This window comes from Sinohyriopsis cumingii, chromosome 9, assembly GCF_028554795.1.
Source record: "Sinohyriopsis cumingii isolate HCF-2022 chromosome 9, ASM2855479v2, whole genome shotgun sequence".
NCBI lineage: Eukaryota > Metazoa > Mollusca > Bivalvia > Unionida > Unionidae > Sinohyriopsis > Sinohyriopsis cumingii.
Genome location: NC_142969.1, coordinates 92,275,033 through 92,296,006, shown reverse-complemented (window position 1 = coordinate 92,296,006; position 20,974 = coordinate 92,275,033). Strand labels below are relative to the sequence as shown.

The window sequence follows — 20,974 nt, the reverse complement described above, 5'->3', positions numbered from 1 at the left end:
TCTTTTCTGCTTCATCTGCCAGCCTGTCTGCTGCCTGGAAAAGGCTGATGACATCTATAACATTTCAGCCATCAGCACATTGCTACTTTGCTTGAATGTTGCCACCAAAAACTGCACTAATATTGTAAGTCACTGAATTTGTGGAATCAGCTAAGTTGAAACAAACTTTTATAATGTGAATCAATGTGATGACAAAGAATTAAATGATGTGTGCTTTGACCCAATGAATGCTGATATCAAAATAGCATGGTCATTTGTTTTCATTAGTTCCATGTGTTTTGTTCCTTTTGCATTGCGAATTTTGAGCAGCAAGGTCCATTCCTGCAATATTGATGTTTTTCTTGCACACTACACAAAGTGCTCTTTGTTACAAAGATTCTTAGACTTAAGTGTTTCTTTGTGCAGCCAACTACTGCTGTACACTTTCCAGGCATTTTACATTAAAAAGACTCCGTTTTTACTGTACTATATTTGTTTGGCAAAATCATACGATGAAGTTAATGTGTGCACATGCATTAATTCCATCAGAAGAATGGGACATTATGTACAATGTTTGATTACTTCCCATGGATTCTGATAGTGGCGTTAGGGCAAGCAGATGATCTCAAAGTCAAATTGTAATTCCAACCCTCACACAATGCAAAATAAATCAGTCGACAGCAATATTTTCCATCTTAGTTTATTTTTAAGCAATATCTCTAATATTCAAGGATTTTAAATGACCTAGTTAAAAAATAAATGACTTTCAAAGCCTTCGATTGTGGTGTTCATTTTATAATGACTTTCAATGACCCTTAATGGCTGTGCAAACACTGAATGTATACACATAAATAAAGGCACATACATCATCAGTCTATTCTCTAAAATATTTACTCTCCAAATAGAAACATTATTTATCTGATTTTCAACACTTTTAACCATCAACAATATTCCAAGTGTCTGTCTTCAAACACATCCTTACACTGAAGCTTGGATTAAATGTCATGACTTCTAGACCTTTCTTTTCATTTGCCATAAATGTATTTTTCTTTTGATTTCTTTTCACAACTGGAAAAATATACCTGACACCAATGCTGTATGGTTTTCACCACAAAAAATCTTTGCTACTTGGAACTTCAGCTTGAGTAGTCTGGGTGTGGAACATTGCATACAGTGGTTTCCATGACCCAATTGTCCATTTGAACCATCGCCAAATGTATATATGCTTCCTGATTCTGAAAACAAGTCACGGATATTTTAGAAACTTTTTTCACGACTGTATCAGTATGTTACAATGAATGTGAAAGAAATTGGCTTTAATACATTTTAATGCCAATAATCAATAATCATTCTTAACTCTTAGAAAGCTGTAGCATAATGGAGCCAAACAAATATAGGCAAATCTCTTTTGTCAACAAGCTTCAACCTGAAATATAGACTTATTCAGAATAAAAATGCAATAAAAGAAAAGGGAAAAAATGACAGAGGCAAAGTGTATATAAATGCCACATAATCAAACTCAAAATACACTAAAAATGTTCTCTATTCACTTTAAATATTGCCTTTCTGAGAGATCTTACTGACATGCTAACTGTTTTCTCTGACAAATCAATCCTAGCACCATCATGTCAATTATACATGATATTTTTGGCCACAATTTATGGTGTCTCTTGAATATATTTATGTCATCAATGCATGACAATCTTTAGCCTGGTGATAGTGTATCACCATACAGACTCCTAATTCTGAACAACAGTAGAATGAAATATAAACTAATTTAAAATAAACTGTCCAAAAAACCCAAACATTTTCTTGTCATTCTAAACCTCTGAATGAGTAAAAAAACAGGGTTCTTTACATCATATACAGAAACTATCTTGTTGTACCTAACTATATCTACCTAATTAACTGCTCATTTCCAAGAGAAAACAAATTTTACTCTATCACTCACACATTTGCAATTATTAATCCCAAATATGTTACTTTATTTTATATATATATATATATATATATATATATATATATATATATATATATATATATATATATATATAGATATATATATATATATATATATATATATATATATATATATATATATATATATATATATATATATATACATACAGCATGACACCGCTATAACACAGTAATTGGGAGCCATAGAACCTGACCATGCTATAGACCGAACAGTGTTACAAGCAACCAGGTCAGTTAGCTGAAGAAAATGATGCAAGCATCCCCCCCAAAAAAATGCAGGGGTGGGTAGGTAATAAATGCAGGTGGTAAAATACGTGCTTTATCGGCACAGTTGCCATCTTAAATCAATGCATATTAAATGAGAAATACACTTGTAGTGAAAACAGAGAAGGCATATATAACAGTTTACTTTTTTGCCATCTTAAATCGATGCATATTAAATGAGAAATACACCTGTAGTGAAAACAGAGAAAGCATATATAATAGTTTATTTTGAGAACCACAAATTGGCACAGATACGTGAATATTGTTTATATATACATGTCTAATGTATAGCATGAATAGAGTATCAATACCATGTATTCACCCACGAATCTCATCATATACATTGAATCCACAATACAAGTGATTCCATCGAAAATATGCACACACAGAGATTTAAAACATTCAGTAATTTTGTAACAGGTCATATTGGTCTGAATACAGTGGAAAAACATAGCACAAACATGTAACGAATGATGAAGCACATTAATTTTCAGTATGTCCCAAGTCGGTAAAAGTTAGTTTGCATTTTAAGCTGCCATTTGTAGCGATCGTAAACAAAAACTTTTTCCTTGCAAAAAGGAAACTTTCACAGCACAGTTATCATGTTCCAGTCATGTTGGAAAATGCAAAAATCCATCAGATTCCATTACTTTTATTTAAGTTTTTGGTACTGACTTCCTTTGAAGAAAAGTTCTTTGTTTTTATTGAAGACTGTAGTCAGCTTTCTTTGATGAAGGGTGCATGCGTTATTGAAGTCACAGCTAAAGGACAGCTTTGGAGAACCCCAAAAATTCCCATTTCTTATTGAGGCAGCAACATCAAATAATTGCATTGCATGACTGAGACTGATTTTTTTTCCATTTGCTGAGTATATTTTCATAACAATAGGTGCTTCAAAGGTAATCTGTTTCCTTTGAAATTTTAGCAAACCATTTTATCTCCAGTGGGTACTTTTTTAAAAAGGAATTGACCATTGTTTGGACTATTCTAGTTACTGTTCCTCTCTGCCTATTGAATACACCAATAAGTAAGATGTCATTTTATTATTTTTTATTATTACATTTGTTGTAGCAGCATGATGCTGCCTTCCACACATGCTTCAGAAATTTAACAAAGGGTCAATGGATGATTGAGATGCATGTGTTCTGATCTGATGACAGGGATTATTATAGAAAATGTGAGTGTTCTGAAAGATTTAATTCAGAATGAAAAGAAGAGCAATTTTACTTACCATCCACATACAAATGTCAGTCTTTGTAAATATATTAATTACTAGCGAGCGCCGAAAATCACAATGAAAGATAAATTACGAGATAATGCCTCATCTGGTTGATCTCCATTACCAGAAATGTCAATCACAAAAAAGTGAATATATATCTCACAACATATAGTACTCATGCTAGATGTCAAGATAAGCAGATTATGCTATAACAATGCACTGTTTAGATGGCTTGTCAATATGGACAAAGAAGTTGTTTATGTAACAACAGATAAATTTCAGTGCATTTTATATCCAGTTTGCGGCTTCCTTTCATGGGGCTTCTGAATTTCCCCACTCCAAACCAATGGTTGTATTTCCAGGTTTAAACAGCCAATGATGTTGCCAATTTAATAAAATTGCCTCTGATGGTATATTTCGCCGCCAATAAGGAAAAATAATCCAAGTTTGCGACATCGGCGAAGCCTTATGCGATCCCAGAAAAAACTTTTTATATGAAATATTTCGTACTTTTAAGAAGAAAAAACTACTTTTTCATGTACAAGAAAAATACATATAAAATTTCAGGAGCCACGCCATGATCGTCTTGTATTATTCATATGAGATCTCTGCCCCAAAATGATAATCAACTTTTTATGGTTATTTTTGCACCTTTAAGAAAGATTTGTTTTTCGTGTACAAGAAAAATACATGTCTATGAAATTTCGGGAGCCACACCACGACCGTGTTATATCTGAATTGTTGTTATAACGGAGTATGCTATATGGGGTCACACTGTACACACACACACACACACACACATATATATAAATATTCAACTTGAGTATTGTTTGCATATGTACACTTACCCTTTACTTATAAATTTATGCTGAAATAAATAAATGCACCACAACCCTCATTAAATAAAGGTGATTACCTTTGACTTTGACATATCTTAAAAGGGGATTTGATCAAGAAAACACAATTCATGTTCTTTAACTGTCCAATTTCACACACAAGATGTCCAAGCACAGATGAGTTAAAATTAAAATGAATCATGACTTTTCTGTGACATTCTAACTTAGCCCTTTGCAATTCTAGTCAAGAATGGACAACATTAACAAGTGACAGCTGTCAAGTACATGTACCTAAAAGGAAACAAGACATTTTAGCGATTGGTGGTCTTAAGCAGAGAAACCCTCCTCTCTTATAGTCATAGGCAGGGTGCATCTCTTTGGGCAGTATATGATAATAAATGAGTCTTTAAATCATTTTAGTGCATCTGCCCAATGCGTAATGAAAAATTAATGAAAAATAGAAAGAAATGGAAAATACTTTGTTTTCATTTGTTTTGAGAATATAGCATATCCTACCATTGAGTTATGACATGATATAAGTAATGCATTTTTTTAAAAATGAACTCCCTTATATGATTGTACAATTTTCAGATATTTATGTACGAAGATAATTTTTGTTACATATATCATAATACATCATAGCTGATGATGCCCAGCTCTGCTGATTCTATATAACCTGGCACACTTTCAGGTAGAAAAGTATTGATTTTCTCATTTACATTTAATGGAACATCACCACAGAAAAGGTTATGTCATGTGGAGGCGATGGTACTGAAGTGCCTTTCATACAGATGCATCATGACAACTGATCTGGCTTGGTCTGGATCGGAAAAGATCACAAACGAAAATGCAAAACCGGGTTAAACTGTGACACTACTGCAATCAATTCCATGTGTGCTTGAACTGTGAGGAAATTAACAGTAATTTATCATATTTACCTGTGAGTACCACTGTGTGTATGAGGAAATTAACATTAATTTATCATATTTACCTGTGAGTACCACTGTGTGTATGAGGAAATTAACAGTAATTTATCATATTTACCTGTGAGTACCACTGTGTGTATGAGGAAATTAACAGTAATTTATCATATTTACCTGTGAGTACCACTGTGTGTAAGAGGAAATTAACAATAATTTATTGTATTTACCTGTAAGTACCACTGTATGTGATCCCCCACAGGCCACAGATTTAACTTTCTCTGGTAAACTGACCTTCTGTGGGATTTCTGTATCATCAGGGTCATCCCCCAAGCCCAACTTGCCTTGTTCACTCTCACCAAATGTGTACAGGTCACCACTCTCTGAAATTACAGATACAGCTTACACCAAGATGACCAAATGTCTATAGGTCAACACTATTTGAAATTACAGACATAGCTTACAGTAAGATGACCAAATGTGTATAGGTCAACACTATCTGAAATTACAGATACAGCTTACAGTAAGATGACCAAATGTCTATAGGTCAACACTATGTGAAATTACAGATACAGCTTACAGTAAGATGACCAAATGTCTATAGGTCAACACTATTTGAAATTACAGATACAGCTTACAGTAAGATGACCAAATGTGTATAAATCAACACTATTTGAAATTACAGATACAGCTTACAGTAAGATGACCAAATGTGTATAGGTCAACACTATTTGAAATTACAGATACAGCTTACAGTAAGATGACCAAATGTGTATAGGTCAACACTATTTGAAATTACAGATACAGCTTACAGTAAGATGACCAAATGTCTATAGGTCAACACTATTTGAAATTACAGACATAGCTTACAGTAAGATGACCAAATGTGTATAAATCAACACTATTTGAAATTACAGACACAGCTTACAGTAAGATCATAAAGCCCTATTCAGTGGCAGTTACAATGTATGTTCTGATACTGAGAAAATAATTCCATACAGATATAGTTTGGCATCATTTATAATACAATATAATTTTGCAGCACACCAGCGAGTGGTCGGTGTCACAGTCAGCGCTGTGGAAGTTACGGGTAAGAAGCACACCCTTCATGACTGACCATCTTGTAACGATCAATTCCAAGTCGTGCCAGTATTATAACTGGTAAACTGCTGCTTCCTGTGTTGTGTTGACGCTGTGGAGCGAAGCTGGAGTGTCCTCTCCAGGGCGCAAGCCTGGGCAGGGTGATATGGAGAATCAACTGTTGCTCATGAAGCTGATCCCCCCTCTCCAGCCTGCTGATGGATATTGTTACTACACACACACACACAAACTCACATTATTACAATCACACCAACATCAAAAACATATGTCAAATTACTGTCTTTAAAATCCATTAGATAGTGGAACACAGTCTGAACTAGCTACAGTCTTTGTTGTTCTCAGGTCTTTCAGTAGAGGGTTTGAAGGCAATGCAATTGTTAGTGTTCATCTTTGCACTCATTAGAGATGAGAAAAAACTGTTGTTCAAACTTCCTTAAGATCTTGTATAATTTTTCTCAGTAACAAATGTCATCTCTCTGTATCAACACTGATGTGAGGGAGTGCCAAACACAAATTTATATCAACACTGCTGTAAAGGAGTGTCAAACACAAATTTGTATCAACACTGCTGTGAGGGAGTGCCAAACACACATTTGGATCAACACTGCTTTGAGGGAGTGCCAAACACAAATTTATATCAACACTGCTATGAGGGAGTGTCAAACACAAATTTGTATAAACACTGCTGTGAGGGAGTGTCAAACACAAATTTGTATCAACACTGCTATGAGGGAGTGTCAAACACAAATTTGTATCAACACTGCTGTGAGAGAGTGTCAAACACAAATTTGTATCAACACTGCTGTGAGGGAGTGTCAAACACAAATTTGTATCAACACTGCTGTGAGGGAGTGTCAAACACAAATTGGCTACACAAGATAGAACAGTTTTCCGGACAGCTACCAATGCTGCTGGTGTTTGCAGTATTATGCAGTCAATAAAATACTCACCTTGCTACTGCAAATCACAAAGTCCAACTCTATTAACCAGAGGTTCTAAAGATTTTTTTTGTGATTTGGTCAAAGCTCATCAGTCCCTGAATCACATCTTTATGACATTTTGCCTTTCAAAATGATCACACTTCCACATTATTACATCTACCAAAATAATCATGTTTTGCTTCTTATAGACAGAGTAAGATCAGACTTGAAAGAAATGTTGCCACTGAAAAAGAGCTCACAAATAATATATAACAAAGATGGCTTACACATTCTAATTCAAGGAAACAAAGAATAATAACTTTTGTTTCTTTCAGACACATCTCTCCGATTTACCTAACTTCAAATGAATTGGCTTGTTATACTTCACACACTTTACCAATGCAGATTAACCCAGTACAGTCTTGCAGAAAAGTGAGGAAACAACTTGCAACATAAAATTAATCCTAGCCATTGTCTGTCAGTTAAGTAAACTGTGCAGTGGTGGTTGTGTATGTCTAACTGCCTTTAACATTAAGCTGTCTCAAGGACAATTAGCTGTATCAACTGCCCCATTCTTTTCCTAGAGCATTAAGAATGACTATTTACTGTTTATACAAGCTACAGGTGTTTGGGAGTCAGTATAACATGACACGGCTTATTTTGACACGTATACATATCAATCATAATACTATAGCTTTTCTTTTTTTTTGACCTGTTACAAAAGCTAGGTGGTAACAGCAACAGGTGATACAGGTTTTTTGGGAGTCAGTGTGACACGACATGGTGTATTTTGACATGTATACATATCAATGGTAATACTCTTCATGCTTTTACCTGTTACAAAAGCTGAGTGGTAATAGCCACAGGAGATACAGGTGATTCTTTCTTCAAATTTAAGTTCTCTTGGATCAGAACACTCTGTTATCCCTTCCAGTCCCAACTGACCCTCACTTCCCCCTCCCCAAACATACACAGCACCCTCCTCTGAAAGATACAGAAATATAATGCAGCAAAAACCACGAAAGAAGCAGGATTTTTAATAAGTTATGGAATGGAAAGCAGATTTCGGAAAAGCTATAAGGACTACTCGATTCAAAACTGCATGGATCACTGAAATGTAGCCAGCATATGAAAGGTAGAGAGATGGTTAATTACACCACTTGCTAGCTTTACAAAAATCTGTAAAAGAGATAAAATCACAGAAAATAATTATAGTTCAAGTGGCAAACCTCTTATCTAAAAGAATTTATTATAATGTCTTTTCTATCTCTTCTTTGTGTTTCTGTTTATTATCTTCCCTTTTCTGGTCTTTTTTTTTGTTTTCTTTATTTTTATAGATTTTTTTATTGTCTTTTTAGAGTATGTGTCCATATTTTCCAGTTTCTATCCACCTGTGTCTCCATCACTGACATGTACTGATACACTGTCAGATCACTTTATCACTACAGCACACACTGTTGTCCACCATCTCTCTCTCTCTCTCTCACACACACACACACACACACACACACACACACACACACACAGAAGTTACCTGTGAGAGCCATGGAGTGATCTGCCCCTGCAGCAAGAGCTTTATACTTCTGTTCTATTAGACTGTCAATACATTTAGGAGTATTACTTCCTGGTGAATCCTCTACTCCCAGCTGTCCTTCACCATTTGCACCAAAAGAGTATATCTTCCCTGACTCTAAAAAAAAAATGAAATAAGAAAAACTATAACATCCATCCATCCATTGTATATATATTAAACTATCACAAGACCAAACCCAAATGCTTCATAAAAAATACAACAGACAATACCTTTGCCTATAACACTGAACCTACAACTTCAAGGTTCATCTCAACTATCCTATGATCTAAATTGTAAAGTATTTAAATCTGTTCAAGATATTTTTGAAGAAACCAAATGATTGTCCTGTTTTTCCTCATATGTATCAAGCATACTCGTTGTCCTCTCACTCACTGCCTCTCGCTCTCCTTGCTTCACCAATTATGCAGCAGTAGGGTTGTATCTATGTTATCTTATATTCAGCAGAAGTCATGAAGCTATGTCCTTTGCAAGCAGCAGAATGACCTGATAAGGTAACCTGTTGTACTGCACTGACAGGTCCTACCACGTCTAGCTGAGTCTTTTTGGGATGAAAGATCTTTGAGGTGAAAGCTCAAGAAATCCCAGAACATGCTTATTGTCAGTTAGGGAATAGTTTCACTTAAATGTGGCACCATGGGGGACAGAATTGTCTACGGCTCTTGCCTTTACCAATCATTACCATCTCACCTCTATCCACATGGGTTCAAGCCTTAGGTTCTGCCAATGTGGGTATGTGAGAAAGATTGCCAGTAGCTTCCCATGGGTCACCAGTTTCTACTTGAGTCTTCCCCATAGTTTTCTTCCACCAGTTATACTGCCTGCCATGTACAGTCAATCATGTACTGAAAAAAGGCATCAAACCCAAAACAACAACAATGACACTTGGATGCAATGCTTGTTGCTACTGCCCTAATTTCATGACAAGAAATGCATAGCAAGTTCATTTGATCTTGGGATAATTCTCTAAATGCGGAGTAGATAATCCATTTTATCCTGGACAAGAATGCCTATGCTGATATGTTGTCATCCTTTACCTCTTTGAGAGGTAAGAATAGATTGGGTCACCTTTGATGCACTGGCTCTGTTCTTTTCAGATACAACATCAGAGCTCTCACTGGGTCCTGTCACTGACCTTGAGATGAAGGGTCCAGGATATAAAGAGGTTTCACCAGAAATAAATGATTTACCATCATGTATGACAATGACACATTTCTGCTGGAACTGTAAGTATTTCAGGTCAACCAACAAGGCATGTATTTTGCTATTCTGCATGCCATCTCTAGAGTGGGTAAGAAACTGGTCTCATATGAGATGTGAACCAATGTAGCTCTCAAGTGAGGCTCAAATGGCATCTTATTCAGCCTGATTAGAACCCATGATAGATTTCACTTTGGGCACTGAGCAATGCCTTTGTACATGTGAAAAATAACTTTGACAGAAGTTACAGTAAGTCTTTGTTTTGTCCAATATACTCTCACACATGATTGTGCAGTGTGTAAGAGATCATGGAATGGTAGCAATGTATCGTGATTGGAGCAAACTGCTTGTCATCAAAGTATCAAAATATGAAGTTGGCTATATTATATAGGTCTCAGTGGTGACAATGTTCATGATCACACCATTGTGAGAAATTTCTCCATTTCCTCTTGCATGCTTTCAAAGTGGATGGCCTTCTCGCTTGAGCAATTTTCTCCACCACTTGCTGAGAGAACTGTTTGATCTTGAGGGTTTGTTTAATATGATCCAGATGCACAGGTTCAACAATTCTGGATTAGAATGAAATTCCTGCAATTATGGTTACTTGAGCAGATAAGGAAATATCTCTATTTTCCTTGGGATTTCCACTAATAGATTTATTTATTAGGTCATTTATCCTGACTTTTCTCACTGAGTGTAACAAGCAAGATGAAGCAGCACTGGATTTTCTTGCTTTCTGCATCACCTTCTGAATCATAGGTGTTGGAGGGTAAACTTATGCATCCAAGCCAAATATATCCACCAGTGGTTGATCCCAGTGGACACATACACAACTGCAAACCAAGGGTGAGGCAACCATTCCGTTTTTATTAGGTAATTATTCCAGGGCAATGAGTCTGCTAATAAATTTAGTTGGCCTGAGATGATGAGCTCTACTATCTCTGAAGACACTATTTCAGAAAATCACAAACAAGAAAGCAAATATCTGGAGACTTGGTACCCTCTTGCCTCCTGAGATAATTCACCACAGTGGTGTTGTTGGAAAGAGTAAGATTCCATGTAGTTTCTCCTACCAGCAATGAAATACTTTTGGTACAGCTTTCATCCCAAGAATAATGATATGCAATAGACCATCTTGATTGGACTATACTCCATTGGTCTCCTGGAATGAAGGAAGGTGATGTGCACCCAGCCCTCTGTGCTCACATCCATACAAACCATAATCTCTGGAGGGTGTACCTGCAACAGAGCACTAGACATGAGCCAAATGAGGTTCTCTCATCTTCTGCGGTAGAACCTCATATACATGGAGAAGTCAGGTATTGTTTGTTTCAAGGGGAAAAGTTTCAGCCTCAAATGGGATAACATAATCATTTGTAACATAAAAAAGAGGCCTAGGGCAATGAGGTCTGCTGATGCATTGAACAAACTCAGTACGTGAAGGACTTCTTGGGCTGAAAGACTATCTTGTCCAAGAAGTGAAGCCACCACTGACCTGATTTTAAATGCACATTTCTAGAGATACTTACTCTGTAGACATTTGCTTTTAAACTCATACACAAATGGATAAAATGCAGAGTTGGTATAATCATGGATTTTTCCTTGTTGATAAAGAAGCCAAGGCTGAGAAGGAAAATAAAAAGAGATATCATGTCATAATCTAAAATATAACTCACCTGGCACTTTTGACAAATGTCATCCAGGTAGATGGATAATGCCACTGAGGAGGTGGCCCTGATATGGGTCATTATTCTATCCATAAGCTGGGTGAATAACCAGGGACTGTTGATGAGCCTGAAAGGGCAGTGCCCTGAACTGGTAAACAGTCTCTCTGAGAGCAAACCACAGGAACTTCCAGGAAGCTATGTGAACTGGGACATGTTGATACACATCTTACAGGTCTACACCAATAACAAGGTCCCCCCTCTGAATGTCATGTAAAACCCACCTTGGTATTTCCATTTTGAACCTTGGGACATTAATAAACTGCCTGAAGGCATTAAGGTCAATGACTGGCTGAAGACTGCCTATGGCCTTTGAGACCAGGAACAGCCTCAAAAGATAGATTCATAGTGAATTTACAATGGTAACGATTCATACTGCCCTTTTCTGGAGAAGGTTGTTGATTTTTTGCTGTGGAGCATCTGCCCTGAAACAAATCTACGGGGACCTCTGCAGCTGAAGGGATCCCAGATAATGGAGAAGGTGCACTGAATATGACACTAAAGCCCTCTGAAACCTCTGGTCAGGTCAATTGATCATCATGGCAAATACTTTCACATTTGACAGCAAAGAACCAGATCTCCCCCTCCAACAGGATATCCAACAAGGCAGCAAGAAAATGGTGTGATTTCTTGCCAGAGTGAGGCTGGAAAACTTGCGTGAAAATGATTTTCATCTCTCTGTGCCTGTTCACATTCATTCTTGATGGTCTGCCATATGTATACAATCACTATTGCTTCCTGTCTGCTGTATCCTAGGGGCATCCGTTATATCCCTTTCTTTACTTCCTTGACAATCCATTTCCAGTACCTGATGTTGTGTATGAAAGAAATGTTTCTCTTTGTGGCTTGCTTACATATTTCCTCATCCTGGTCATTGAAGAGTAGGTTAGTAGAGGTTGGCTGCAATATTCGCTTAGTCTGGCTTTTTGGTGATCTTTCAGAAAGGTGGAAGTGGAGAACACTGCATCTCTTTCCCCAGCTGCAGGCTTGTCACTGGCATTATGGCATCGGCCAGGGTGTGCTGAGCAAAATAGATCCACCAGGACATGCGAGATTTGAGGTGACAGATGATAAACTATTTTTTTCTTTGATGGAGACTGCCTTTAGGTCAAACAGAGAACCCACTGTCTGTACTTGTCTGCTGAAGCCACCCAAATGGTCAGCAACTTGATCAGACCATGACTGCAGTTTGAATGCCAATTCACCCTTCTTGATTGCAAGTCAACCAAAGCTGCAACTTTAGATCAGGCTGTTGATGGGGAATGAGAAGAACAAAACTCTGGTGGCAACAAGTGAAAGTCTTCCTTGACTGAAGCTTGGAAGGCAGCATCTTTTCTTGTTGCAATGAGGTCTAGTAATGAAGATGGGGCGTGTGAACATACTTTGTCATCTCACTGTGAATGTGGAAATGCCTTTGCCTCCTGTGCAATCTGAGATGTAGCCTATGAAGGCTTTATAAAGACATGGACCATGACGCTTACACAATGTCCAGATTTGGATACAGTCACTTTCAAATTGGATACAGTCACTTTCAAACCATCATTAAATAAGTGCTTCCTTTGAGTTGCAAATGGGTGCCTATGTGTGTGAATATCACAAAGCTATACTTCTACAAATGACAAAAAACTTTATTCCCAAAAGAAAGGAGCAAGAAAAGAAGATGGAAAATTATAGCTGGAGTATGCTTCCCTTTGAAGAGAAAACTCCTCCACCTTTTTTAAGGTAGAATAACTTTTTGTAGCTGGATTGCAAGGCTTCTCATCAAGATACAGCATTCTACTCTGCATGAACATGAGTAGTAACTTAAGTATTCAAGGGAATCTGCAGCCAATCCCTGTACCATGGTGAGATCACTCTTTTTAACTGCCACATATATGTGAAGGTAACTAGCTTTCTCAGCTAAAGGTTTAGCCTCAGAGAGATGAATCCACAAGGTAGTAGTAGTTCTCCTAAAGATGAAGAAAGGTATGAAACTTTGCATCTGATGCTGTAGGAAAATTTGGACACATAAATAAATTAAACAAATCGTAAATGAAAAAATTCTTTGCTTTTTCACATTGCTTTTGAAAAGTCTCCTTTTTGTTTATGAGTTTGGCATTGACTACAGTATTCATCTAATTAGTCACAAGACTGCAATACATTCAGTTCTTTATTTCTAATGCCCCTGCTGAAAAAAGAGTAAAATGTTTGTAGCAACAAAATCACTGATCTCCTATCAGAAATGGGGGCGCCGAGTGGCCGAGTGGTCTAAAGCACTCTCCGTTACGGATCACTGCCATCTCACCTGTCTGCGTGGGTTCGAGCCTAGGATTCGACCAATGTGGGTATGTGAGAAAGCTTGCCAGTAGCTTCTCGTGGGTCGGTGGTTCTTCCCGGTGTTTTCCCGGGTTCTTCCTCCACCATTAATACTGGCCGCCATACATAGCCTATCGTGTGCTGAAAAATGGTGTTAAACCCCACAACAACAACAACCTATCAGAAATTCTGATGCAGCTGTGATGTCTCAACCCTCTATGTGACATAATGCAATAGATAATTATATTTTCAGATATTTTTTACATAATTTGCTCAAGTATGTTAGAATGGTGACTTATGCTGCACATTTGAGGACAATAATGAGATAAGCACCGCAAATTAGTGGACAATAATGGGGATAAACACTGCACATCTGAGGACAATAATCAGAATAAGTATTGGAATTTTGAGGACAATAATGGGGATAAGCATTGCATATCTGAGGACATTCCTAAATAATGGGAATAAGCTTTGCACATTTGAGGACAATAATAGCAATAAACATTGCACATCTGAGGACAATAATGGGAAAAACACTGCACGTTTGAGGACAATAATGAAAATAAACATTGAACATTTGATGACAATCATGGGGATAGGCATTGCATATATGAGGATAATAATGAGGATAAGCACTGCACATTTATGGGCAACAGCGGATATCAACATTGCACAATTGTGGACAATAGTAGGTATCAACATTGCACATTTGAGGAAAGCAATGGTGGTTTGTATGTTGTAACTATCCATTTTACTGGCTCAGTTGAAGTTTCACTTTTAAGACTGAATCTGCAACAGCAAAATGGTCAATAACATCTTTAAATATCCAAATATAATACTATTACCCACTACAGTGTCCAATAGGTTCCATTTATCTGCAAATATCTTAGTGGTGTTAACTTTCCCTCTAAATCCGTGTCCAACAGGCATGATTTATCTGTAAATATTTAAGTAGTGTTAAATCTGTATCCAATAGGTATATTTTATCTACAAACATTGAGTAGTTTTGACTCTCCAAAATCTGTTGTGTCCAAAAGGTGTGCTTTATCTGCAAAATGCCTGAGAAGGTTTGACTATTACCTATATCTTTGTCCAATATGTGCAATTTATCTGCAAATAATCTAAGCAATGTTAACTATGTAGTGTAAATAATCAAACATCCCCAGTTCCATGTTTAAGTTAGCAATGCAAATGTCATTGAACATACCTGTAGATACAATGGTATGACTTCTACCACAAGCAACTTGCTTTACCTTCTCATGCTTCAGAGCTGAAATATTGTACAACTATAATTATAAAACATCTGAGTGTATCACACTGCACATGGTTAGTCAAATGATGAAATAGGAGACAGTAAATTCAGACCAAGCTGTTTAAACTTTGGATTAAAGCAAAACAAATAGTCACATGCTTCAAAGTCTACAAGAAAATGCAACAAATATTTAAGAATCCCAAAAGTAAATTTTGCAACTGTAAAACTACCTTAAATCTCCTCATCTTTATTCTGTAAGTACACAGTTAATAAAGTAATTATATACTCTTTCAAGTCATATCCAACTGTAAACAGCATAGACCCAGACTGGCTGTTTCACCAAGTGCTGGCAGATTTGGGTCTTTGCAGTTTGTCAGGAGTATCAGTAGAAAAAACAACACAGAACTAGACTGGCTATTCCATCATGAGCTGGCAGATCTGGGTCTTTGCAGTTTGTCAGGAGTATCAGTAGAAAAACCAACACAGAACTAGACTGGCTGTTTCACCAAGTGCTGGTAGATCTGGGTCTTTGCAGCTTGTCAGAAGTATCAGTAGAAAAAACAACACAGAACTAGACTGGCTGTTCCATCATGAGCTGGCAGATCTGGGTCTATGCAGTTTGTCAGGAGTATCAGTAAAAAAAACAACACAGAACTAGACTGGCTGTTCCATCATGAGCTGGCAGATCTGGGTCTTTGCAGTTTGTCAGGAGTATCAGTAGAAAAACCAACACAGAACTAGACTGGCTGTTCCATCATAAGCTGGCAGATCTGGGTCTATGCAGTTTGTCAGGAGTATCAGTAGAAAAAACAACACAGAACTAGACTGGCTGTTTCACCAAGTGCTGGCAGATCTGGGTCTATGCAGTTTGTCAGGAGTATCAGTAGAAAAAACAACACAGAACTAGATTGGCTGTTCCATCATGAGCTGGCAGATCTGAGTCTTTGCAGTTTGTCAGGAGTATCAGTAGAAAAACCAACACAGAACTAGATTGGCTGTTCCACTATGAGCTGGCAGATCTGGGTCTATGCAGTTTGTCAGGAGTATCAGTAGAAAAAACAACACAGAACTAGATTGGATGTTCCATCATGAGCTGGCAAATCTGGGTCTATGCAGTTTGTCAGGAGTATCAGTAGAAAAAACAACACAGAACTAGACTGGCTGTTTCACCAAGTGCTGGCAGATCTGGGTCTATGCAGTTTGTCAGGAGTATCAGTAGAAAAAACAACACAGAACTAGATTGGCTGTTCCATCATGAGCTGGCAGATCTGGGTCTTTGCAGTTTGTCAGGAGTATCAGTAGAAAAACCAACATAGAACTAGATTGGCTGTTCCATCATGAGCTGGCAGATCTGGGTCTATGCAGTTTGTCAGGAGTATCAGTAGAAAAAACAACACAGAACTAGACTGGCTGTTTCACCAAGTGCTGGCAGATCTGGGTCTGTGTCTTCTGCAGATCGAACAAACTTATATACAAATATACATGTTAGTTTTATGCTTCACATTTATTCATTTACATAACTTGACATTAATTCATATATATATATATATAACTTGACATTTATTCATTTATATAACTTGACCTTTATTCATTTACATAATTTGACATTTATTCATTTACATAACTTGACCTTTATTCATTTACAGAACTTGACATTCATTGATTGATATAACTTAACATTAATTCATATATACATATATATATATATATATATATATATATATATATATATATATATATATATATATATATATATATATATATATATAACTTAACATTAGTTCATTTACATAACTGGACATTTATTCATTTATATAACCTGACATTTATTCATTGATATAACTTGACATTTACTCATTTACATAACTTGACATTTATTCATTTATATAACTTGACATTTATTCATTTATATAACTTGACATTTATTCATTTACATAACTTGACATTTATTCATTGATATAACTTGACATTTATTCATTTACATAACTTGACATTTATTCATTTATATAACTTGACATTTATTCACTGATATAACTTGACATTTATTCATTTATATAACTTGACATTTACTCATTTATATAACTTGACCTATACTCATTTATATAACTTGACATTTACTCATTTATATAACTTGACCTATACTCATTTACATAACTTGACATTTACTCATTTATATAACTTGACATTTATTCATTTATATAACTTGACATTTATTCATTGATATAACTTGACATTTATTCATTGATATAACTTGACATTTATTCATTGATATAACTTGACATTTATTCATTTACATAACTTGACCTTTATTCATTTACATAACATGACATTCATTCATTGATATAACTTGACATTTATTCATTTACATAACTTGACATTTATTCATTTACATAACTTGACCTTTATTCATTTACATAACATGACATTCATTCATTGATATAACTTGACATTTATTCATTTACATAACTTGACATTTATTCATTTACATAACTTGACCTTTATTCATTTACATAACTTGACATTTATTCATTTACATAACTTGACCTTTATTCATTTACATAACATGACATTCATTCATTGATATAACTTGACATTAATTCATATATATATATATATATATATATATATATATATATATATATATATATATATATATATAACTTGACATTAGTTCATTTACATAAATTGACATTTATTCATTTATATAACCTGACATTTATTCATTTACATAACTTGACATTTATTCATTGATATAACTTGACATTTATTCATTTACATAACTTGACATTTATTCATTTACATAACTTGACATTTATTCATTGTTATAACTTGACATTTATTCATTTACATAACTTGACATTTATTCATTTACATAACTTGACATTTATTTATTTACATAACTTGACATTTATTCATTGATATAACTTGACATTTATTCATTGATATAACTTGACATTTATTCATTTATATAACCTGACATTTATTCATTTACATAACTTGACATTTATTCATTGATATAACTTGACATTTATTCATTTACATAACTTGACATTTATTCATTGATATAACCTGACATTTATTCATTTACATAACTTGACATTTATTCATTGATATAACTTGACATTTATTCATTTACATAACTTGACATTTATTCATTTACATAACTTGACATTTATTCATTGTTATAACTTGACATTTATTCATTTACATAACTTGACATTTATTCATTTACATAACTTGACATTTATTTATTTATATAACTTGACATTTATTCATTGATATAACTTGACATTAATTCATATATATATATATATATATATATATATATATATAACTTGACATTTATTCATTGATATAATTTAACATTTATTTATGGACATAACCTGACATTTAATCTTTTACATAAGGATGATATATATGAAACAATCCCTCTGACAGTCTTTTTTGATTTGCTCTTTGTTTCAAGCTTCTGAATCATCTTATCACAGCAAACAACAACATAATGTGGTTACATCTGCTAATGACCTGACACTCTCTGGTAACAGGATGTAGACATTACATGTCCTGCTAATGACCTGACACCCTCTTTTAAAAGGATGTAGACATTATATGTCCTGCTAATGACCTGACACCCTCTTGTAACAGGAGGTAGACATTACATGTCCTGCCAATGACCTGACAACCTCTTGCAAGATGTAGACATTACATGTCCTGCTAATGACACTGGTCAACAGTGAAATCATTACTGACTTGAAAAGGCCCTAATCTGTAGTATTTTGGTGTGCCGAACACGAATATAACCATGAAAAATTTGTATTGGCTCTCGTTTTGAAGATATTCATATACCTCATTTTCTATGTTTCACTGTGTAAATTTCTCCAGTAGGACTGCAGCAACATCCGGAATAATGATGTAACATTGCATAATACCATCATGCTCACATCATCCACAGTTGATTGCATCATTTTCTGATGCAATGCAATACTAATGCCATGCGGCTGCTGAAGTAAGTTGACGTCAGCAGTGTACTATACATGTGTAGGCATATTATACTAATGCCAGGCGGCTGCTGAAGCTGACGTAAGCAGTGTACTATATAAAGCCCAATCAGATAGGTTCAGCATTTAAAATATTTTAGACGTTGTGCGAGACAGTTCAAGCTACTGTTACATAAAACTTATTATTTTATCCATTTACGTACAATAAAGAACAGTAATGCCTTGAAAGTGTGTTAATACCGCGGACAATTTTTGCTATATTTGTGGGGAAGTGACATTTGCCAACCAGAAGAAAAGTATCAATTCTCAAGTGAAGAAGGCATATCATCTTTACTTCGGATGCAAGGTTGGTGACCAAGACAAGCCTTGGGCTCCGCATATATGCTGTGCTACATGTACAACACAGCTTTCACAGTGGTTGAATTGCAAAAGGTCATCAATGCCGTTTGCAGTCCCAATGGTGTGGAGAGAGCCAAGCAACCACCTAAATGACTGTTACTTCTGCTTGGTTCCTCCTCTTTCTGGCGGAATAACGAAGCGAAAGAAGTCGAGAATAGTCTACCCAAACATTCCGTCTGCATTGAGACCAGTTCCACATGGTGAGGGACTTCCTATTCCAGAACCTCCAGCAGAATATTCTCTTGATTCATCTGACGAAGACAAAGGTGAGTCGACCTGTTCTTCTCCTGGTCCATCAGCATGCAGTGATCCAGATTTTCACTGTGGTGCATCATCAACCCCACACAGAATAACACAGGAAGAACTAAATGACCTGATTCGTGATTTGGACTTATCAAAGAACAAGGCAGAATTGCTAGGATCAAGACTCCAACAATGGAATCTTCTAGAAGAAGATGTCACAATTACTGCATATCGAAAGCGCCACCAGCAATTGGAGCCTTTCTTCAGAAAGGAAAGTAATCTGATATTCTGTTCCGATATTGAGGGCCTCATGAATGCTTTAAAAATCACTCATGACCCACAAGAATGGAGACTATTTGTGGACTCTTCGAAACTGAGTCTCAAGGCTGTGCTTTTGCACAATGGAAACATTCTTCCATCTATTCCAGTAGCGTATGCTGTCCACATGAAAGAGACATACGATAACTTAAGGCAGCTACTGAATTCCATTGAGTATAACAAGTACAGCTGGCACCTCTGTGGTGATTTGAAGGTAGTTGCCCTTTTAATGGGACTGCAGCAAGGATATACAAAATACATGTGTTTCTTATGCGAGTGGGATAGCCGAGCAAGGGAAATGCACTACATGAGGAAGGAATGGACTCACAGGCAGAATGTAGCCATTGGAGAGAAGAATATCCAACACCCAGCTCTGGTTGAGGCTCAGAAAATCTTGCTACCACCCCTTCACATCAAACTAGGTTTGATGAAGAACTTCGTGAAAGCCATTGACCGGACTTTGCCAGCATTCCGATACCTGCATGAAAAATTCCCTCGACTCAGCGAAGCATAGATTAAAGAGGGAGATTTTGTGGGTCCTCAGATTCGAGAGCTTTTCAAAGATGACCGGTTCAACAACTTGCTGGAAGGTGACGCGAAACAAGCATGGAATGCTTTTCGCCTAGTTTCTACAAACTTCCTCGGAAATGTTAGGGCAGAAAACTATAAGGAACTAGTAGAAGACATGTTGATGAAGTATAAGAAACTTGGCTGCAATATGTCTCTAAAGATTCA

General features: G+C 36.0%; 1 protein-coding gene across 2 annotated transcripts in view; it reads right to left on the bottom strand.

The window, feature by feature from the left end:
• Positions 1-20,974, bottom strand: part of LOC149792243 (X-linked retinitis pigmentosa GTPase regulator-like) — an 86,592-nt gene that overhangs the window by 52,756 nt on the left and 12,862 nt on the right. For both annotated transcript variants that reach the window (XM_089970773.1, XM_089970774.1), the window contains exons 4-8: positions 15,237-15,299; positions 8,754-8,909; positions 8,054-8,203; positions 5,429-5,581; positions 1,062-1,214 (exon numbers count right to left, since the gene is read on the bottom strand). In XM_089970773.1, the coding sequence (XP_089826899.1) occupies positions 1,062-1,214; positions 5,429-5,581; positions 8,054-8,203; positions 8,754-8,909; positions 15,237-15,299 (675 nt within the window). The remainder of the gene's footprint in view (positions 1-1,061; positions 1,215-5,428; positions 5,582-8,053; positions 8,204-8,753; positions 8,910-15,236; positions 15,300-20,974) is intronic.